At 43.1% G+C, this 23,920-nt stretch overlaps 1 protein-coding gene across 1 annotated transcript in view; it reads left to right on the top strand.

Annotated features, from left to right (window-relative positions):
* Positions 1-23,920, top strand: part of CFAP61 (cilia and flagella associated protein 61) — a 179,436-nt gene that overhangs the window by 82,318 nt on the left and 73,198 nt on the right. The window contains exons 8-9 of the mRNA XM_021708871.1: positions 9,417-9,591; positions 23,144-23,436. Coding sequence (XP_021564546.1) covers positions 9,417-9,591; positions 23,144-23,436 — 468 coding nt within the window. The remainder of the gene's footprint in view (positions 1-9,416; positions 9,592-23,143; positions 23,437-23,920) is intronic.

Below are 23,920 nucleotides of genomic sequence, written 5' to 3'. Positions count from 1 at the left end.
AATTTATGCCTCAAGAAGCTCACACTTGGCCGTGACGATAGGCTCACACAAAAGTATTTCAAACATGTGCACCTTCTGTCAACCCTGCTTTTATTTAGTCTCTCAGTTAGAAGCTAGGAAATCTGATGGACTTGTTTCCCACGTGGTGAAACTCTCCAGTGCATCTGAGTAAGATGGTGCCGGTGGCTCTGGGGCTGTTCGGTGTCTCAGGACAGCAGCTTCCATGACCGCTTCGTGATAAGTATGCAAGATAGGGTCCCTCTCCACAAAGAGAGATGTGCTGTGTAACCCTTGGACGGGGTCTTAGCTAGACCTTCTTGTGCTAACTGTGGATCTGCTGCGGGCCTATGTATGCCGGCGTCCTTGTCATCGCCGCACCTGGAGGAGGCGGCGCATGGAGGTGGCAGGGTTTTTGTCCTGGCATTGTCATAGAATGTGCTCGGGTAGCTCTGAGCATCACTGAGCCAGTGTCTACTGCTTTGGCTGTACATTGAGATCTCCTAGTGCTCTGAAAACATGCCTGTGCCTAGGCCCTGCTCAGAGATGTTTTTTAATTGCTCTGGGGTAGGACCCAGTCGTCAGTACATCTTAAGACGGAGAACCACCAGCTTGAGCTTTCTCCACTGAGAGTCCCTCGTCTTTTCCATGGAGCAGCTGTCTCAAGTTGTACTATGCACCCAGATGCATATGCAGGGTCTGGGATGGGGAACCTGAAATACTGTGTTTCTACACAGCTCCCATGAGGCCAATGCTGTGAGTGAAGGGACCACGCTTTGAGCAGCTTGGAGCAACCTCTGAAAAGTTTCTTTTCTTTTTGTTTTCTTTCTCACTTCCCCTCCCCCTCCCCCAGCAGCTAGAACTACAGGCATGCACTGCCATGCCCAGATAATTTTTTAATTTTTTTCATAGAGATGAAGTCTCTCTATGTTGCCTAGACTGGTCTCATACTCGTGGGCTCAAGCGATTCTCCCACCTCTGCCTCCCAAAGTGCGGGGTTACGGGTATGAGCCACTGATTCTTTTTCTAAAAAGAGGTCTAACTACCAAAGGGCAAATGAGTTTTTTTCCTGCAGTTAAAGGATAAAAATTAACTGGAAGGATATTTTGTTTTGACATTGACATATTCCTCTTTTAAAACATGAAACCAGAAAGAAGCACCATTCACCTCTTTAACATGTCTCCCCCTTACCTGCCCACCGGGTTCCAGCTGCCACCCGTGCTTGTGTGCTCTGGAAGCTGTGAGTGGAAGGCCCAGCCAGCACCCAGAGATGTGGGCATCTGTCCATGTATGTCCAGCTGCCCCTGCGGCTTTAGTCTGTGGCACATTAAGCTCTTGCCCTTTTTACAACAGAAAAAATGAAATGAAGAAGTGATAAAAAGAGCTCCAATTTAATTTTTCCAGAAGGACATAAAAATCAAAGTACATAGAGCAATGCAGAAAGGGCAGCTGAACTCACTGCAGGGCTGCTGGGTGTTCTTTTTTTTTTTCTATTTCCTTCTTTAACTCTCATGGTTTTGTCCCAATGTTCTGATTAAAAAAAAAAAAGTTAAAATGAAAATAAAGTTTAAGCCCAAAGCAAGAAGATAACCTATTATAAAATATAATTAACCTCTAATCAGACCTCTTAAATGGCATGCCTCACTCTAAAATATGCAATATTTTTGATATCCAAATACATATCACTATTGTTTAAATCCTAAAATCTATACATAAGGTCAAACTCAAATTGTACTGCAGGGTTGAGCGTGAAAAGTGCTGGTTACTTTCCCAATCCACTGCTACTCCCATGTCCTCTGTCCAGAAGCAGACATTTCTATTGCTAGTCCTTCAGTGGTTACCCCAAACATTGTACGTTTATAGAAGTTTTTTCCTTGAGCTATCAACTTCAGACATTATGGCCCCTGCATTTTGGAAGATGAAGATTTAGTTGGCCCACTCTCAGTACTTCTGCATTCCCCCCCACCCCTCCTATCAGTTTTGATTATTTTTATTGGTGAACACACATTGGTTCTGGAAACCACTCTGAGCTAGCTTACAAATGAGAACACAGAATAGACAGGCATGGAGAGATGGCGAGATGCCTGTCCCACACCTGGATTTGGGTAACCTCATAATGAGGAAGAACAAAAATGTATCAACTCAAAATCAAATGAGTGTGGCATTGACCATGAGAAGACTGTGGCATGGATTGTTCAAGGGGTTGGTGGACACTAGCTGCCAGCAGGTGGGGCATGTACGTCCAGCCAAGCAAGAGAAAGAGCTAGGGTAAATTTGGCTGGGTCAGCAATGTGATATGGTCTCCCAAGAGATGAATTATGTCTTAGACTGGATCAGTAGCACTGCAGATGGTCCAGAACAGTGAAGCTCCAGGCAACAGCCTGCTACAGACAGGCTTGGAAAGAGAGCCATCTACACTAGTGTACCTCCACTGAGAGACCTGAGAAGGGCACTCCCCCATGTCATGTGTCAACACCTAATATGAAAATCTCTCACTCTAAGAATGTCTAAGGGGAAAAATAACAGTGTGAGGTCAAAGAAAAGTGGTTGTTTTAAAACGTAGCTGCAAGTTCTCTGACACTCCTTGCATCCAAGAGGTAGAGTCTGTGTCTCCTCTCCTTGAATCTGGGCAGGCCTATGACTGCCTAACCAACAAAGTATAAGAGACGTGACATGGTGACTTTGAGGCCAAGTAACAAAGGTGGTGCAGCTCCTCCTTGTCTGTGGAAACAGTTGTTCTTGGAGCCCTGAGGCACCATGCTGGAGTTGCCATAGATGGGTTCTCTGCCTGGTGGTCCCAGCTGACCCAGCCTTTCAGCCATCCCTACAAGACACCACACACATGAGTGGAGCCTCTCAGATCCTCCAGATCAACATATTCACCAGCTGAAAATTGCCAAGTGACTTCTGCCTACAACATACAGAATGAAAGAACTGCCCACCCAAACCCTACCCAAATTTCTAAACAACCAAATTATGAAAAATTAATAAAATGGTTGTTTAAGCCACTAAGTTTTGGTGTGTTTGTTGAACAGCAAGAAACAACTGGAATAAAAATATTATATAATAAGAAAAAGGGAACAACATCTGGAATAGTCAGAGAAAGGACATACTTTTGAAAGTAATTTTTAAAAATGCAGGGTTCGGGCAACCCCTTCAGGTCCTCTCCTGCTGTGGGAGCTTTTCTGTCCTCTCAATAAATTCTACTTTCTCACTTTAAAAAAAACATTAACAAAAAAATTGTGCACACACATACACCAACATTGCAGGAAACTATTTATCATCCTCAGTAAAATTTGATCACCCAGCCCCTGGAACAAGAGCTGAAGCCATCAGAAGAGCAGAAGCTAAGCTGAGAAGGTCACAGGATTTGAAGAACAGGAAAATGGGTGAGTAAGAAAGAAGTTAAATCCCCTTCAGAGACAGAGCTGCTGCTGGACACTTGGCAATACTGAGGACAAAGCACCTCTGGAGGACAGAGGCACAGGACAAGGGGACATGCTGAGTGTAATAGATATCAGGACATGACAGACATGGAGGGAACAAACAGATCATTGACTTTCCTGAAGAAGAGACCCAAAGATATGAACAGAAACAATAATTAAAGATATTCTAGAAGAAAACTTTCCTTACCTGAAAAACATATTGTCCAGCTGACCACATTCCAGACAAAATCAAAGAAAAAAATTTTCTCAGTTAATCAAGTTCTGACAAAATTTTGGTTCTATGAGAATAACAGGAAAACAATGAACAAACATTAAAAGAAAAATAACAAGTTATCAACCCTTTCCTCTAGAAAATAACAAAAAATAAGACAGGCATCAAAAATTTTCTCTCCAGCACTAAATGGCAAAAGAAAATGATACTAACCACACAGAATTTTGATGAATATGTGTTGATTCAATAATGATATGCCTACCTGAGTATCTAATATTTGAAGATAAGAGAAAGCCATTCTTTTATGTGCAAGGCCTCAGAAAAATTATCTTCCATGTTCTTTGCTTTAATGTGTATTCCAGATGACTGAGACAGAAAAGAAAATTTAGAACTTCACAGTAGAATAAAAGAACAGGTGGCAAGCACCATAAACAATTTAACAATGCAATCTAATTTTTGTAAATCTGAGAATAAATGTAAACTAGAAAATAATAAAAATTAATTAATCTAAATTAATCTAATGAAGATCAAGAAGTTGTTTAAAATAGAGAGAGATGACAGGGGAGGAATATGCATTATCTTAAATGGGGAAACCCAAAGGTAATATTTCAGTTTTGACTCATATATTTGGAAGAAATAAGATTAAAGTATCCTGTGGAACAGCATAAAGAAACTCACCTTCCAAACATGGGAGAAGATAAAAGAGGAGAAAACAAAGGAAACAGCCACACTGGTTAAAAGTAAAGTTATGAAGCCAGGCTCGGTGGCTCAGCCTGTAATCCCGTGCCTTGGGAGGCTGAGGTGAGTGGATTGCCTGAGCCCGCGGGTTCGAGACCCGCCTGGGCAACTTGGCGAGACCTCATCTCTACAGTAAATCAAAAATTAGCCGGGCGTGGTAGCACGTGCCTGTAGTTCCAGCTACTTGGAAGGCTGAGGTGGAAGGATTGCCAGAGCCCAGCAGGTCGAGGCTATGGTGGCCAGGAGCGGCCACTGCACTCCAGTCTGGGTGACAGAGTGAGACTCCAACTAAAAAAAAAAAAAGTGAAGTTATGAACCAGAATGACATAGGAGAAAAATACAACAGTTATGACAGTGAGCGTTGTGGTTTCAACAACTCTGTTATAAGATGAAGACTCTCTTTTCACACTAAATTTAGGATACAGGAGAAAGATCTGATCAAAATGACAGCAAAAGATTAAAAATAAAAAGATAGTCAAAAGTACACCAGCAAAAGACTGTCAGGCAAATTCACACAGCTATTAGAAGGACCAGCAATATTGATACCCGATAAAGTAGAATTGGAGAAAGAAAACAACATTAAAACTGACAACAGGTAAAATTCATATTGACAGTATAGAGGTTATGAACCTGTCAGCTGCTGAACATGACTGTGTCAAAGGACAGTTCACAACAACAAAGGTGCATTTGCAATATTCTATTTGTTTCTTGGAGTCACATCTAAGAAGAGAAAGAACAAGAAGCACAGTCAGAGACTCAAAGTCACGCCAGATGCTTGGCCAGGGAGTGGCAATTCAGTGTGGACATGATGGCCTGCCAGTAATCAAATACTTGGAGGGTTTTCACATGAAAATGAGTTAGACTTGTACCTTGTGGTCCCAGGAAGCAGATTTAGGACAGACCCCTGGAAGTAATGGGAACACAGTGCTTATTCATCCTAAGAAATTTCCAAAGTCTGCAGGTTTACGCAGAGAAATTGGCCAACCCAGGAGACAGGAGCATGCTGCCACAGAGCCCTCGTGGGGCAGTGGGAGCGCCTGGCTATAGCGAATGTTCACAGTGAGTCATTCACAGAAGGAACCCTCACCGAACCTCTGATGTCGGTGCCATTTTCATCCCACTTTATAGGTGAGGGAACAGAGGTACAATGATGCTGAGGTCATTTGTCCCAGGTCAGTCAGCAGGAGGTAATAGACTAGAGTCTGAACTCGGGTGGTCTGGCTCCAGGTCATGAGTCCTTGGCCTCTGCCTCTGTTTCTCTCGCTTCTTCTTTCCCTTTCCCTCTCCTCCCCCTTTCTCCTTCCCTCCCTTTCTCTCTCGTTGATATGGTGCAGGGATTACACTTTTAAAAGTCTTTGCAACAGAGATTCTAGAATTTATTCTTTGCATTTAGAGTCAAATAGGCAGTTTAAAAAAGAAAAAAAAGTTTATTTTTTTCATTTAAAATATATGGAGAAAAATACCAGGCAGGGTGGCTCCCACCTATCTTCTCATCACTTTGGGAGGGAGAGGCAAGAGGATTGCCTGAACCCAGGGATTCAAGACCAACCTGAGTAATTTGGCAAGACCTCATCTCTACGATAAATCAAGAAAAATTAGTCGGGCATGGTGGTGCATGCCTGTAGTTTAGCTACTTGGAAGCCTGAGGTGGAAGGATTGCCTAAACCCAGGAGGCTGAGGTTGCAGTGGCATGAGCGTGCCACCACTCCAGCCTGGGTGACAGAGTGAGACTCTGACTCAAAAAAATATAGATAGATAGATAGATAGATAGATAGATAGATAGATAGATAGATAGATATAAAAGTAACTCAGGTCCAATAAGGTGACTTTCTGGTGTCATCAGGAATCCAGGCTCCTTCTACCTTTAGTATGTGGGTTCCATCCTCAGCATCTCAAGATGGCTGCTGTGGCTCCAGCCATTCTATTTGCAAGAAGCTGGAAGAAGGAAAGACTAGAGCAAAATGACTTTTCACGTTGCCTTACCCAAGGACTCCACTTGTATCTCTTGACTACCTCTTAGGTCATGAGTTGGGAAGTGTGATTTTTCAGCCAAGCACATTTCCCAAGAGTCTGTTATTAAGAAAGAAAGAGAGACAGGATTTTGGGTAGGTGGCCAGCAGTCCCTGCCACCATAAGTTACTAACTTGATGAGGGGAATGGGGTGGTCAGGGGGCTCCCAACAGTCCTTGATGCTGGCTCTTTGCCACCTTGTATCACCTGGTGGCATGGTTGATGCTTTCCAAGCAAAAGTTAGTGGCAGCTGAGTTAGTGGTAAAGAGAACTCTCTAGCCTCTCTAGCCAGCCTTGACAGTATGTCTTTATTAAATAGACCCACACCCTCATTTCATTCTCTTCTTTCCTTTGATGACATAGTGTCAATCCTTTCCACAGATCATTTTTTGATTTATTGAGTTCTGCTAAACTCCATGTGGATAAATTCATTTGACTATGGGATTTACAATCCTAGCTCAGTTTTGTGAAAATGGCATTATGTGAATATGAAAAATATGTAACCCTAAAATTAAGTTTTCTTTACATTCTCTGCTTCGTTATGGTTGAGAAGTATGCAAAAACAACTACATACACTTAAGGGTGCACGAAAATCATGTGGATTACCAGAAGGCAATTATGTTTTGAGGCTGGAGTGAGCTGATTTGCCATGTGGGTCATTTTCTTTCATCCCCTCAACCTTTCTGTTCCCTGTAAACCCTACTATTGGGACAAGAACTCACTGAAAGTTTTATAAATTGAAGAGCTCTCAGTAGTTCATTAGCCTTGCCATTTTCTGCCAAGGATTTGTCATAATTTGTTAAATTATGACTCACTAAATGGATGTAATGTCACCCAGATTTTACTTTCTTTTGTGCTACCATGCCCCTTGGAGTTCCAGGAGGTGTAAAACCCCAAAGCACAGTACTCAATATTGGGCATGTCCAACCATTCACCAAAGGCTTTGGTGGGCTGTTTTATAAGAACTATGAATGTAATAATACCAACATTTTAGTGTAGTACTGTTAAATAAGTTATGTTACTAATAAGAACATTTTATTGCCACAATTTTGGTTACAGTAAATGGCCGCTACTTACTGAATTGTTTCTTTTTGCTAAATATGATTTCACCACAGCCTCATCATGGAGAGAAGACATCCAGCTTTAAACTTTGATTCTGGTTTGTTTTGTTTTATTTTAATTTAATATAGTTTGGAATTGAATTAAAAACATCACAGCAGTGCACTAAGGCCTGATGATTTCTACTGAGGAAGGGAATGTCCACAAATTTCCTGTCAGCTGGGTTTAGTCAAGCCCCATTTGCTCAAGTACCAGCCAGCATCCACACAGTGTACCAAGGCATTTTCTGGGTTGCCAAGGGAGAAAGAATTTCCTGCACCCAGTGTTTGTCTCCACAGCAAGTGAGATTTTTGCCCATCACAGCTGTAGTGTTCTCCCTACCTCTCAGCCCTGTGGTCTCCTACTACAATGCGTAAGGCCAACCAGTGTGGGTCTTCCCAAAGACCTTGGTCTGCCTTGAGTCTGGCACCCCTCTGCCAGCCTCTTTTTCCTCCTCATAATTTCTACTTGGCAGCCAAGAAAAACTTGGAGGAGCAGAGCTGTTTTATTTGGTTTTCACAATGGCGTTTCATTGGTTAATTTTAATTTGAACCAAAATAGTAAAAAAACAAACAAACAAATAAAAAAACAATCAGGAGCCCACATAAAAACCCAAGGATCTGGCATATCTTGGGAACTTGAATCTAGCCATATTGAACCCATACTCTATTCTGGCAGCACCTGCACGGAGCTGGGTCATGGCTGAACTCCTAGGCCAAGCCAGGGACCCTCCCATATGCCACAGTGTCCTTGACATGGAGGACAAGTACAGGCTGCCATCCTTTGCTGTGTTTTTGCTGCTGTTTTCCTTACAGTAGAGGAAGGTTCTGTTTCTGGCTCACGTATGTGTCAAAGTGAGAGGACAGAAGTTAGGAGGGTTCTGTGTTGAGAGAAAGAGGAAGTAAGGGAGAAAACAAAGGAAGGAGAGGAAGGGAAGACAAGGGGGAGGGAAGGACAAGAGGGAGGGAGGGAGGGAAGGAAGGAGAGGGGATAATTCCATAATTTTTGTAAGTAAATATTAGTCCACTTCCCTTGTTCTTTTTCTCTGCCCAGCCTCTCTATACCCTTGAATTTCAACTTCAGATATAATTGTTTCCATGGGAGATTGTTTTTACCAAAATAGCCACATTAGATTTGGATTGGTGTCCTCTTCTAGAGCCTTGCCACTCCTGCATGGACAGGTGGGGTCTGGGTTCCTTCTCTTTATAAGCACATCCATGAGTAGAATATGGTGGAAAGACATTGCTCGGCTTCCAAGCAGTGGCCCACAGAGTCCTTGGGACTGCTTCTCTCTCTTGGGACACTTGCCCTTGGAGCTCAGCTGCCATATTATGAGGAAGCCCAAGCCACCTGGAGAGGCCGCCTGCGTGTTCTGGCCAACAACCCCAGCCAAGGTCCAGCCCACAAGCAACATCTACTGCTAAGCAAATCATGACAACTAGTCATTTTTGAACATTCAGCATGTTTTCTTGGGATAGAAAAAGGATTGAGGTAGATCGGTCACCTCCAGATGATCCCAGCCACCAAGTCACACCCTGCCTTTGAGTTTTCCCAGCTGAGGGCCCAGACCTTGTGGAACAGAGGCAATCTGTCCCCTACCATGCCCTGTCTGAATTATTGACCTACAGAATCTGGGAGCCAATAAATGGTTGTTTTTTACTACTGAGTTTTGAAATAATTTGTTATATAGCATTAGATAACCAGAGTAATTCCTTCTGAAAATTGTCTCCAAGTGGTTCTTCTGCCTGTTGCTTGTTTTTGTTTGTTTGTTTGTTTTCATATCAACTAAAACCTGATTGATTGTATCGGGGGACAGAAAAAGACATATCTCTGCTGGAAATGGCTATGTCTACTTTTTCATAAACTGTCAACACTTTACCTATTACTGAAATGAGCATTTCTTTAACATACTTCAGGTTCCATGCCCTACAGAGGCCGATATTAGTCAACACCTGACAAACAGAGAGGTTCCACACAGCAGTAAGCGGCGCTACACTGGTCAAGTTCCCTGCAATCATTTCACCCTCAACGATGAAGAGGATTGCCTTAAGGCACTGACTTGGATAAGAAACAACTTCATCGCCACAGAAGGTAAGGATGTCAGGAACCGTGCATCTTTTCAGGAGAGCGTTTTATTTTTATAATGAGTCTCATTCTTCATCTAGTTCCAGTATATAATTAGTGCCTAATTAATTCCAACCAAATCACTCATCTGTCATGCTTTGTTTTCCAGATTAATTTACAACTTGTTGTCATTTTTGGATACCCAGCATGTTTGCTGGGGGAAAGAAAAAGGCTTGAGATAGTTTAATTATCTATAATTATTTTATTACACAAAATGAATATCCGAAGAGCAAAGCATGGCTAAAATCATTAACTAATTAAAGAATAATTTAATAAGCAAACATGTTTAGCAATTATATGGAAAATATGTCTCCTTTTGTGAAGCTGAAAAGACCTAGGAAGAAAAAGAAAGGCCTGTGTTGGAAGGGTCTTTTCATCTTCCCACCAGCCATTGTTCTGTGTCTCAGAGCTGCCTGAACAGTCCTGCCCACAAATACCCAGGTTCCAGTTACATGCACTTTTTGAATCGAAATGAGAAAGTAAGACATTTGTACAAATGCCTTTGCCGCTCAGAAGCATTTTCTCAAACATCCTCCTCTCTAGTGCTTGAATTTCACTGAGATGGTTCCGCTCGTAACACAACCAGAGTAGGGCCTGGCCACCTGTGTGTGTTAAATGAAACCTGGAAGTCAGAGTTTGGAGATGACTTGGGACTGCCCCATCATTTTACCTAGAAACCCAGAGATGGTTAGTGACCTGGTTGTGTTACACATCCACCTGTGGTTAGAGCTGAATCCTAACCCAGAACTCCAATTCAATCCAGGGTTATAAAGATCACTAAGTGCCCAGAAAGTGGGCATTGCTGTATATAATTAAATGTGTTTATTTATACCACGTGTTTTCACTCTTAAGTAGGACTTGAGCATTAATCACATTAGCACAAGGAAGGGATCTACAGTCTCTGGGCACTTCGGGACGCAGAGGGGGAGGGACGTAACAACACAAAGCGTACCTGGTCCCAAACCAGGTGATGTGGGGGTCCGTTGGAGGCCCAGACTTTACCCACATGCAGCCTACTTGTGTAGCTAATCCTTATGTGTAACCCACATCTCTATAATACACTAAAATTTAAAAATAACAATAAATATGTATTTAAAGAGAATTTAATTATATTTGCTAATGTAACCAATACATTAAAATGAAATATGATTTCTTTGGACGTTTTGTGGGCAAGTTAGGTATTAGTTAACTTTTTGCCAAGTTACTACATTTATGACATTAAAAGTTTACTAAATTTACTACATTAAAAATGCTTAAATAAGTGTTATGTGGCATTCAATACTTTGCTGAATTCTTTTTTTTTTTTTTTTTTTTTGAGTTGGAGTCTCACTCTGTCGCCCAGACTGGAGTGCAGTGGCCGCTCCCAGCCACCGCAGCCTTGACCTGCTGGGCTCTGGTGATCCTTCCACCTCAGCCTTCCAAGTAGCCGGAATTACAGGCACGCGCTACCACGCCCAGTTGATTTTTTGATTTATTGTAGAGATGAGGTCTCGCAGCCCAGGCGGGTCTCGAACCCGCGGGCTCAGGCAATCCACTCACCTCAGCCTCCCAAAGGCGTGGGATTACAGGCTGAGCCACTGAGCCCGGCTACTTTGCTGAATTCTTTTGCTGATAACTTTATAGGCTGTTGTCTCTACATTCATAAGTCAGACTGGCCTGTAGTTTTCTCTTATATGCTTTGCTGGTCAGTTTTGGGAATGCTGGCCTTACAATGAAGTTTTGGAAGTTTTCTATGTCTTTTGGGGATTTGAAATACAAAGTAATTTAAAGGTTGTACAGGAATCACCCCTAAAACCACTTGAGTCTGGAATCTTTGGGTAGAGGTGGGATGGATGGATGAATGGATGGATAGATGAATGGATGGATGGATAGGTACACGGATACATACATACATACATATCAGCAACCCAGATTTTGAAAATTTGTATTTTCATATTTGTATCAGAATTTTGAATTATTTTCAGTTTTGTATCTGTGTATGTTTACACATGTTTCAACATTTCAGTTCTTTAATCACTGCCCGTGACCTATTTAGACTTAGAGAATTGTCTAATCCAGGGAATTCTCTAATTCAGGGGCTGGCAAACTTTTACTATAAAATACCAGATAGTAAATATTTTAGACTTTGCAAGCCATATAGTCTGTTGCAACTTTTCAACTCTGCCATTTTAACAAGAAAGCAGTCATAGACAATACATAAACAAATAGACCAGTTGTGTTCCAGTAAAACTTATTTACAAAAATAGAAGATCTGTAGTTTGTAGAAATTTGCTTTTAGCCTTAGCATTTGTGATAAATCATTCCCTTTTCATCAAATCCAGAACCTAAAATGCAACTTAAACTCCCTGAAAACACAAAAGCCAATAGTCAATACAAAACGCAAAGTATATCTTAAGACTGTGCCCAAACCTGTTAGCGTGCAGTGCTTTAACTTTGAACCCTGGGTATTAGGACTATGGAGCATTTGACCAAGAAAAGGGCCTTTGACAGTGGCAATGAAAATCTTAAGACAGAACGCTGATGGCAGAGAATTTAGAAACTCCAAGGCAGGAAGCACCACGGTCTCCTTCAGGTGCCTCCTCAGTGTCCTTTTGGTTCTTAGGTTGGGGAAGACTGTCAGTGCTATTCTGCTGACTCGACTAGCTGTCAGAGATGGTGATGCTCTGGTGCCCACCTCAAGGGAGATACTTTTTCAAGATGTAAGAATGTTTCCCATCAGCATAAAGCCCCCTGAGTGCCTACTTTGTCCACTGAACAGCTAGAATGAGTCTTGTGTGGAGATTAGTTTCTCGTCATAATTGTAGGTGATCTTCCCTGGGTCTGGTGCTTAAGGGCTCCCCAGGCACCTCCCAGGTAGTGCTCTTAACACTCAGATGCTGGGACCAGGTTCTGGGAGCTATCTGGGAAACCCTACCTGGCCAGGTTAACTAAATTACTCCTTAAGTAAGACACATTAGGAGGAACAATGCCAACCTGTTGGCCAAAGGAAACTCTTCATCTTGTAACTTCTCCATCATTTGAATCATATTCAGACATGACATGAGTCCCATTCGGATCTTATTCTTGCAGTTATTATTCTTGCAGCATCAGCCCAGAACAGAATGGGCCTGGGACAGTTAACCCGATTGGCTATGGAAAGCCCCCTACACCTGAAAGCCAAGAACCAACAACAGAAATACACCTACAGGGGCTTCCAGGAAACATGGTGCAGACTAGACTTCAGCTAGCCGGGGGTGGGGCTGTGGGGTCTCCACATCGAGCCTCCTGGTCTCCTGGCAGACTGCGGTGTGTTCAGCAGGGAGGGCGGATCTGTGGAGAACTATACATTCATGCCAGATCACTTGAGTCGCCTTGATGACCTCTGCTTCCTAAGTGCGACTTTGAGTGGGATACTTGAGTTTCAGTGCTGGGCTTTCAAATTCCTTCTAATACTGTGGAAAACCCAGTGGTCTTTCCAGAACTGCATTTTGAAAAGAGGATAGTCATTGCAGCATTGTTTCTGAGACATCAAGAGTACCATACTTTGCTGAAGCCCCAAGCCACTTTGAAAGTTACAACTCTTTCTCTTCTCTCCATGTCACTTGTATCCAGCACATTGCCTAGCATGTAGTAGGTGCTCAATAAACTGCTTTAGTGCATGTAAATGAAGACAGTTCAGAATGTAACTCTTTTCCCTACCCCTGTATGGTGAGTCTTAACTTTTTGCATTCAATCTAACCAGGAAATGGATGGCCAGTTGACATGAAGACAGGAGAACCTTTGAGTGAAATTGATGGCATTCTTTAAAAATTCCTTTGTCTTTAATGAGAATAATAATATGCTGGCTATATAAATGAGCCTGGATCTTCATTGTGAATAACAGGCATTGTCAAAACCGGCTAGCTCAAATTCTGAAGTCAGACACCCTGGGTTCAAATCTTGGGTCTACCATTTCCCTTGGCAAATTACTTAACCCCTCTGCATCTCAGATTCCAGATAATATCTTCTTCATGTGGGTTGCTGTAAGGATTAAATGAGACACGTGATAGAATGCATTCTATAAATATAGGCTGCTGTTAACAATACTATTACTGTTGTATGTGATGGAATTGTTGGAGGTTCCCCAGTGTAAGTCTCAGCCTCTGCCATTGCTAAATGGTGAAGTCAAGGATAATAGTCTCTGGACAAAAATGGAGATCTGTGTAGACCAGATGCCAGTTTGTTGTAGAGGCACTCTGGCCTTCCAGAGAGTTGTGGAAGCTGAGAAGTTTGGAGAAGCCTTCTCCGAGAAGGGAGGATCTGAGCTCAGCCTTAAAGGAGGACAGGATAAGCAAATGGAGAGAGAGAGTTTGGGGGAATGTGGGTTGTGTCCAAAAGATGCTGGGCCCACAACTTGGGCTGGGCAGGGTCCGTAGAGAGCAGTGGGAGGTGAGGATGGAGGAGCAGGTGGGAGAGAGGCTGTGGTGCACCTCAAGTGTCCAGCCACATCCAAGTTTAGCCATTTACTGTTTAGGAAATGGGGTCCCAGTGAAAGGAGCCCCAGTGGGTCATGCTGTGCACACCACTCGAGGACGGGGACCTCTCCATACATGCCAGCAGAGAGAAGTGACCATGAAAGAATGGGTGACCAGGATGGCAACAGGCCTCTGAGGTTGGGCCGCTGTGAGTGCAGGTGACAGCTGGCAGTGTCACCCTCAATCCTTTGGGTGGCCTGTCAACACAGCTACTTCTAGTGTGTTTCCAAGTCAGTATGGGATGATGATAGTGGAAGCAGAGAACAGATGTCTGGCACATGATGGGACTGCCCACCACTCATTTGAAAGATCGAGGGAGTGATCTGTCACCATCACTGGACATTCAAGCCTTGCTTTCTCTTCATGTCACCCCAATAACACTGGAAGGAATGGGGACATGTATCCTAGGAGTTTGCTTTTACTCCCTCAGTGCTAATTTCCCCTTTTCTAAACAACAAAGGAGCCGAGAACAGAGGAAAAAAAAATTGTATTGTGTCTCATTGACTGACCGGATTGCATGTCTGTTGGGAACCACGCCCCGAATCCTGGGAAACATGGGGCCTGACTTCACTAAGGCACAGAGACCTTGTTCCCCAAGCATGGTGGAAGAATTATTCTAGAGGGAGACTGGATGCTGGGCAGCAGGAATAAGGCATGCTCCCAGGAGGAGGAGGCTGGCTTGCCTCCGAACTTCTACCCATACAGATGCCCAGATGCCAGCCCCTTCTCCCAGTTACTGTTGTAGCTCCCTGTCCTCGCTTCCAAGGGAGAACACCAGTTCTGTGATGGAACGAGGCCAGTCGGAAAGACATGGTTGTTTTGAGTTGGATGGATGTATAGATGTCAATTGCCCCGAACTGTTAGAACTGCCCTGGTGCCGTAGGGAAGAGCTGACATCACAGGCTCCAGCACTGCTTTCAACTGCAGACAAAACCTGGAGCATTCAGCTGGGGGACTCAAATAGAGCCCAGCAACCGATACGGCAGACAGTTTATGGCACTAATTGAAACTAATTGAAATTCATCTGCTCTTACTGCTGTGCTTTCCATGAAAATGAAAAGTAGGATGAAAGTAAAGTAAAAAAAATAAAGCTGCCTTAATGGTTCAAAATGGATCAATTATTTTCATCTTTAGCTAAACACAGTTTACTGCCTTATTAAAAGCATGCTTGTAGGAAAAGTATAACATTAAAATTCCAGTGCATGCATCATCGAATAAAGCCTTTGTTATATATCTAATATATTCTTCCCTTTTTATTTTGGCAGAGCAGAATGGGACAGGTCAGGCTTGGGGCATAAAGATCTTATACTTCGACTTACAAACAACGAAAAGAGCATCCCTTGGTCTATTCATGGGCATGGCATTCTTCTTGAGGCTTTAGTACATAATTTATTAATATTCTATGATATCTGTCTAGAATTCTTTCATTATCTAGTTATTTGCTGAAGATCTTGATCCAGATAAAATACCAGTGAGAGTGTAATTTGAGTGACATGTTGCATGTCCGTCTCCAAATGCAGTGCAATGGTGTGAGCCCTGCCTCTGAAAACAGACTCACAGGTTCAAGTCCTGATGACCCACTTACTTGCTATGTGACCTTGAGCTCATTCTTTAACTTCTCTGCACTCAGTTTTCTGGAGAAAATAATAAAAGCTATCTCAGATCAGGCCTGTTCTGAGGATGAATGAGATCATACATAACCACTGTATGTCTCTTTTGAATTAGAGAAAGAGACTATAATCTTCTTCATTAAAATACAAAGAAGTAGGCAACTATGCATAGAAACAGTGAAAAATACATAAACTATGCCATATAATATACAATTCTTATTTTCTCTGGTCTTAAAAATATAATAACTAGAAGGAAAAATTCATGTTGATATCTGTGTGCATAAATTCTGAATTATTTCTCAACCTCTTGAGATCTGATTTAATGGCCAGTATCCTGAAACCCTTCCATAACCAGGAAATCTTTCCCTTCCTTCCCAAGACCTGGTTTCTCTTTGGAGTATTTTTCCTCTTTAGCACACTGAGCATGATCATGAAATGGCAGCAAAGCATGCCTGCCGGAGGGGTTCAAAGTGAAAGACTCAGTTCAAAAGAATAAAATGCTTTCTGGCATCTACTGAAAACAGTTTCTTTAAACAGTTGTCCCATTACTTTTAGGTTATGACTAAAAAAACTAACACTGGTCGGGCTCAGTTGTTCATGCCTGCAATCCCGGTACTTTGGGAGACCAAAGCAGGAGGTTGGCTTGAGGCCAGGAGTTGGAGACCAGCCTGGGCAACAAAGCAGTATCCTATCTCTGCTTTAAAAAAAAAAAAGCATCTGGTTTCAAACATTAAAGAATTTACAAGTTGGGCATGGTGGCTCATACCTATAATTTCAGCACTTTGAGAGGCTGGAAGATCGCTTGATCCTAAGAGTTTAAGACCAGCCTGGACAACATAGTGAGACCTCATCTCTTTACAAAAATTTAGCCGGGCATGGTGGTGTGTGCCTGTAGTCCTCCTAGTTACCCTGGAGGCTGAAATAGGATTGCCTAAGCTTAAGAGGTCGAGAGGTCGAGACTGCAATGAACCGTGATTGAGCCATTGCACTTCATTCAGCTTGGCCAACAGAGTGAGATCCCAACACACACACACACACACACACACACACACACACACACACACACACAGGCATTAGCACTGTATTTTATTTCTTGAATTTAATAGGGAAATCAGCTCAGTTTTCCTTTCTGATAAAGTTGTTTTACCTTTAGTTATTAGTGAGTTTTCTAGTCCCTGGAACTATCATGTATTGTCTTCAGGAACAAGGATGGTGTCACTGGCAATGTCGTCCTTGCAGTTAACATACATTGAAGAACCTTCTGAATTGGGTGCATTATTCTAGCTGAAACTTTGGATTGTGATCGCCTGGTTTAGTTGGTCACTATCAGAGTTGCTCATTTGTTTATTCACACCTTCAAAGAGTGTGTATCAAAAGTCAACCAATCACCTGCAGTTTGGCATGGGCATTATCAGTGGCAAGTCTGGCGCCATTGGGTCCACATGGGGGTTGCTGGCTCACCCAGGGACCGGTCGCAGCATCATTTCCCTCTCTCTACCACTGGAGTCCCTCCTTCCTCTTGGAAACATCTGGCACGTTTGGTTCCAAAGGCTGCTGCCCGCCAGCAGTGAGGGGATGACTTGGGGCTCCTTCTTGCCAACTTCAATTTTAGGGGCTACCATGTGATCACCTTCCACGTGGCCCTCTGGGACCCTGTTGCCCATTTCATACCCGTATTCAGAGTGATGCGCCATTTATGCTCTAAAAGGAGCAACAAAGATTGGCCTTGTGTGAACACTGCTATGAGTACCTTCCCTTATCCTTTGTGGAAAATCCACCCTAAGTGATCTAATCATTAGTTATTTGCCATTTTAAAGTAGGGCAACCCATCCTTAACCTCTGTCACCTGTCAGATCCTGTGCAAAAGCCAGTTGTTTCTTACCTGTTAAATAAGCTGAACTAGAAAAAAGACAGTGACCAGATCTTTTAAAAACTGATATCCAGGGGAAATTCACCATTTCCCCATTCTGTCTCTTCCATATGTACCTGGAAATTTCAAAGCCATGTATGTGATTGTCTGATTATGAAGGAAGCCCATGGTGTGTTTCACAATATTTGCAAGGACTGCATGAGGTACAAAGCCCGTAGGTGGTAGAAGTACTTGCATTCAACTCATCTGTTCTTAACTGAAGTTTTCTGGCTTACTAAAAGCATGCTATAGAACACATGTCACAGGCTGCCATAACCCAGGCTGCCTCCCCCATCTGTACTGCTGCCAGGCTGTTCTGTGCTAGTAGACCCCCAGTCACCCACCGCATACACCAGCTGGCACACGGCCGTTAGCCCGAGTATTCCTCTCAGGTGAAGCCAACATGGTTGATAGAGTCTGGATGTTTCGCTCCTCCAAAACTCCTGTTGAAATGTGATCCTTGTAGATAAGAAGGCTAGATTTTTTAAAAATGTGGTACATATACACAATGGAATATTACGCAGCTATGAAGAACAATCATGAACTCTGCAGCAACCTGGATGGACTTAGAGTCTATAATACTGAGTGATCTTTCACAGAAACAAAGAACTGAGTATCACATGTTCTCACTCATAAGTGGACCTTGAACAACTATTGTAACACTCTAAGAAAAGGATTGACAGCAGGAAACTGTGGGGGCAAGGGGTTGTGGGGAGGTGGGATTGGCAGTAGTGAGAAACTGCCTGGGGAAGGGGGAGGGCACACCTCATCAACAAGGATACCTGCACGATGAATATTTGTATACCTAGTCCTGAATTGTACCCCACAATTTTAAAGTAAAAAATTTAAAGGTGAAAAAAAAAGAAAGAAATGTGATCTCCAGTGTCGGAGGTGGGGCCTGGCGAGAGGAGTTTGGGTCATGGAGGTGGGATGAACAGATGTCAACAGCTAGGAACCCTCCCGCTAGATCTGGAGATAACTGATTGTTAAAAAGAGCCTGCACCTTCTTTCATTTTCCTTCGACTCATAATGTGATTCCGGCTCCCCTTCCCCTTCCGCTGTGAATGGAAGATGCCTGAGTTCTCACCTGAAGCAGACGCCAGTGCCATGCTTCTTGTACAGCCTGCAGAACCGTGAGCAGGCTCTTTCCTTTATAGATTTCCCCAGGCTCAGGTGTTCCTTTACAGCAATGCTAACAAAAAGACAGCAGTGCCTCTTACCCGTTTCCCCTTGGTTCATCCCACCTAGGGCTTAAGCAGCTGCTTTCTGTCACTTTTGATCTTTCTTCCTTCTATCCCTCACCCAGGAATCAAGGAAAGTCTATTTCTCTGAGGCTCCTGCTGTTCTGTCTCTCTGAGCTCTTTCTTTCTCACTCTGTTTCCTTCCTTCCCTCATCTTTGCTCCTTGATTCAGCCCAAAATTGATCAAACTATTGCAACAGAACCAACCGTTTTACCACTGCTGCCCTCCATATATGACATAAGAAAGCCCCAAGACCTGAAGAATAATTTGCATCTAAAGTAAAACCAGTGCTGTAAACCTCTCAAACTCCTAAAAACTCCCAAAGTTGCCTTCAGCATCTTTATAAACCTGTTTTTCTATTTACTCAACAGCTGTCTTTTCTTAAATAGCACATGAAAGATGTGATTTCATGTTTCTTTGACTTTAAACGCCACCAAAATGGCAGGAATATTATTTGATGTCTATAATTTGTTGTGGCCACACACAATTTTGGTTACACTTGGAAATAGGTAGGATTTTGTGAGCTACACTGAAAATCTAATAACCAGAGTTTACATTATTAAGAGGAACGTGTTTCTGTCTTACATATCTCTGGTATACAACCCATTCTGTGACTGGGTATTTCTTACATTTCAACTTAACAGTGAATATCAAGTGGAAATATATAGTCAGAAAGTCTGGTCACAGTGACATTCTGTACAAAATATTTAGAAAGCACAAAAGTATAATTCAGTTAGCAAGAAAAAAGTCTTAGGATCAGCAATCTAATAAACTGTAAACCTTTATCTATGGATCTAGTCAGGAGATATGACCATATCCCCCATAGGCCAGGCCCTGTGCAAGGGTCCAGGGATAACACAGTTCACCAAGGGCAAACATGGACCTTACAGTCCAAAGAAGTAATCTTACAGAGAGGCCCAGATGTGTAGGCCTTGGTGAGTGCGGGGAAGGAAAGCCAGAGACCCCCTGTGGGCCTGCTGGGACTTCACCTAGCTAGAGGGTAGACCATGTGCCAGGGCCCAGGCACAGCTATGGACAAGCTGAGGTGAGGCCCCAATATGGTTCTTCCAAAACACTAACTCCTACTCATCTGTTCTAGTACAATTACTCTGATAAATATGCGTAATCATATTTTTATATCTAGGTTGATTTATCTCAATAGGAATAATCAAAGTCTTTGTCTACTACTAGTTTTTTTCTGTGGGATCCCCCAAAATATGACTTTGGTTATTCTATGAATTATCACCATTCTCATATTTTGCTTTCAGTTTATGAAAAAATTATTTATAGGCATTTAGGTTAAGCCAATGTTATTATTAACAGATCTAAATGTTATAGTTATTGACAATAATAATAATAATATAAAGGATTACTCGTGAAGATACCCAACTTTATGCCTGGTATATAGGAGTCATGAGATAAACGTGAACTGAATCTAAAAGTGCTTTATAAAGTAAAAGTGAGACATGATGTAGAAAGAACTTGCAATTTCACAAAGCTGATGGAAAGGATAATCTCCCACAGAGTGGAGACCTTTAAAGGCAAGAGATTGTACTGGCAGAGAGTGGTGGGCTTGACTTTTATGTCAGGTTTTTATCACATCCTGTTATATTTGTGGAGGGAGGTGATCTGACCTGTAACATGTTCTTATTTATTTACCGACACATTCTATTATAATGAGATTTTACTATACTTATGGGAAATGAGAGAAATATAACTAAATAATCATATAAAGCATGTTTCAATAAGAGATTTACGAAGAAATCATGCAGGCAGTTATTTAATGTGTGTGTGACTGTGCTGGTTTGAACCACTGTTGAGCTGTTTAGCAAATGCTCATTCCCCTCCCCCTGCAGAGTGGGAGCAGAGTGGGAACAGAGTGGCTACCTCATTCCCTTGACCATGGGCATGGCTAGGAGACTTGCTTTGATCCATGGGACGTGATGTTGGTGGCTGTGATGCGGGCAGAAGCTTGAGCTGTGCCTGAGCGCGGTGCCTGCCTTTCTGGGTCCCACATTTTGCCCTAAGTAGAAAAGGCCTCAGGTAACCACCAGTCCAGGTAGATGAAATACACGTGGTACAGATTCAAACCCATCTGCATCCTGGAGTCAGGTCAGCTGATGTCAACCGGCCCAGAGATGCGTGAGTTCCAACACATGCTTGGAGTTGTTTGTGAGTTTGGGATGGCTTGTTATTGTAGCTGCTAAGTTAACTGAAATCTTATATTTCTGTTAGAGAATGTTGTTTCAAATTAAACTTAAAGGTAACCAAACCCATTTAGAAGTCAGAATATCTATACATAAACCTGTTATTTTAAAATTAGAGGTTTTCAAACACTGCATATTCTCACTTATATGCAGGAGCTAAATGGCCACCAAAAAAATGGAAATAATAGACACTGGGGACACCAATAAGAGGGGAGGAGGGAGGGGGATTAGCGTTCAGAAATTACTTATGGGGCACAATATTCACTATCTAGGGAATGGGCCACCTGAGACCCAACCCCCACAACTACAAAATACATCCATGTAACAAACATACACGTGAACTGTCTGTATTAAAATAAAATGGGAAAAAAAAAAATTAGAAGTTATAGGAAATGTACTACCTTTTGAATTGAAAAGCAGCATTGCCTGCAGTTTGGGCAGCCCTTCTGGATGGTACAGCCTTCCAAGCCCACAGCGCAGCTTGCCCGACTTCCAGAGCTGACTGTGAAGACGCCCACTCCCAGTGTAGCTGCTAACAGCTGAGGTGGGGTGACTTGAAAACACCAAACTCTGAGTCAGGTGGGGCCTCAACACTTCACTGTGTTCTATTGAAAATGAAGATTGTTTTGGTATGTGTGTTTCCAAAGGACACAAAACCTCAAACCTTGGACAGTCTTAGGTTCAAGCTTTGCCTTTCCTGGCAGGCTGATGCTTTGTTGTGCCAGACAGCCAAGAGTCACGTTTCTCAGCAGGTGGGAGCCTCCATAATATAAGCAAAATGTTGCCTGTTTCAACCAAAGGGCCTGCAGCTCACCGAGGAATGCTGCATCAGAGCTCTTGAACAAAGTGGAAGTCAGAGCCACAAGACTGAGCATCCTAGTGAAGGCAAGGAGCCAGGACCCCTGCCTTCGCACCAGCCTTCTTGGCCTTCCATGGCTGAGGAGCAGGGAGCATGAGAGAACTTTCTAGAACCCCCCAGAGAAGCCATCTGAGAGCTAGTCCAGCTTAGTTTGCCTACGCAAATAAGACAAGCCCTCACACCTTTCAATTTTGGATTGAAATTGATTTTGGCATGATTTCCTCAACCAAATTGAAAGAATACACTTGGCATTTATTTTGCCTTGTAAAATTCCATTTCGTACCATTTAATAAACAGGAGAAGAATCCAGTGAAGCATATATTTTGTGGTAAAACAGTTATGTCTTACCTGAAAAGTGAGTCTATAACAGTTTCTTCCTTTGTGAAAGGTAGAAATGCCAGGTCAGGGTCAAAAATAGCATGTGCTACATTTCACTCATTTAACAGTGTCATTGATCTTGAAACTGATGCAATAGAATAGCATATGTAATTATTTCCATAGTGTTTTTGAGTAGTATATGTAAATGAGTAGTATAGACCATTACCATCAAAATACTCTTATTCATGGGAAATCTGTCAAGATTATTTTGTGATTTTATACTTGCTGACCAAAATAATGCCTTTCAGTCTCTCTGGCTAGGTCTTGACACGTGAAATTCTAAAAAATCAAGATTTGAATCTTTGTAAAATTATCTGTTGAAAAGCAGAATGTTCTAGTCTTTACTTCTCAAAGAAGGAAACATTTCCTTGAAATCAGCCCAGTTTAATGTATAAATAAGACAATGTCACAGCATCACGTGCACGAGTGTGTTACCTTTGTCCTTTCCTCTCTGAGGAAGAACTTGTATATATTGCGAATTTGAGTAATTTTGCTTCCTTAATAAGTGTAGCACATAGGGAACAAAAAGCAAGAGAAAGGGTTTTATTCTAGACAGCTTCATTCAGCATAATTTCAACTTTCAAATTATAGGAACATAAATGAATGTCCTACTTCTGCAGTAAAAGTACTTGACTACTTTGTGGGATGTTTTGTGCCAATTCTTTGCTAAATTAGCTTGGTCGCCGTTGCTAGGCAACAACGCTGGCTTCCCGCGGCTGAAAACTGAGAGGGTTATGGGAGCAATTCGGCATTATTAGCATTTGACTAATAAGGTTTGGGGTCTGTTAACGGTGCATCGCAGCCTCTCCCTCCTCTCCTAGGGAATGTCATTGTCTACGGGCACACAATCGACGCGTACACCACTGCGGAGGCGCTCCTGAGCCTCGGCGTGCAGGGCCCCCGCCTCCACCTGGTGCGGCTCCCGCCCTCCTCCGCCGTCAGCTGCCTCAACAACTACGCGGTGGAGGGCGCCGTGGAGGAGGCTCTCGGAGCGGCCGGGGTCACCGTGCACCGGGACGCGCTCCTGGCCCAGTGGAACGACGGCCTGAACCCGGACCCCATCCGCAGCGCCAGCTTCACCACGCCCACCAAGCCCTTCCGACTGCAGTGCTCTGTGAGTGGGTCCCTGGATGTCACCCCAGCTGGGGGCGGCCACCTCCCAGGGATTTGGGGGTCTGAAAGATGGTGGACAGTGACCTCATGGTCACAGATGCTGGCTGGGCTTTGCTTCCTGACTTCAGATGGCCCGGTGCTGAGGAACCAACCGCCCTAAACTGAGTGGCAGAAAGCACCAACAGTCGTTCATTATTATCCCTTCTCCTGGTCTGGGCATTTGACTGTGCTCAGCTGGGCAGTTCTCACTCCAGGTGCCTCCTGCGGTTGAAGTCAGACGATGGGTGGGGCTGGAATCATCTAGAAAGCACGTTCACTCGTTTGTCTGGCTGTGGATGCTTGATCAACATTAGTTAAGATTTTGGCCAGAACACTTATGAATGGCCCTCTCGTGGGAATGGGCTTCCTCACAGTGTGGTGGCTTGTGTCTAAGGGTATGTGGAGAGAAAGGAGAGAGAGGGAGGAAACCGGGGGGTGGGGTTGGG

This window comes from Carlito syrichta, unplaced genomic scaffold (genome assembly GCF_000164805.1).
Source record: "Carlito syrichta isolate Samal-C Ts95f unplaced genomic scaffold, Tarsius_syrichta-2.0.1 Scaffold153530, whole genome shotgun sequence".
Classification (NCBI taxonomy): domain Eukaryota; kingdom Metazoa; phylum Chordata; class Mammalia; order Primates; family Tarsiidae; genus Carlito; species Carlito syrichta.
Note: the sequence above shows the minus strand (reverse complement) of the source record. Positions and strands in the feature narration are given on the sequence as shown.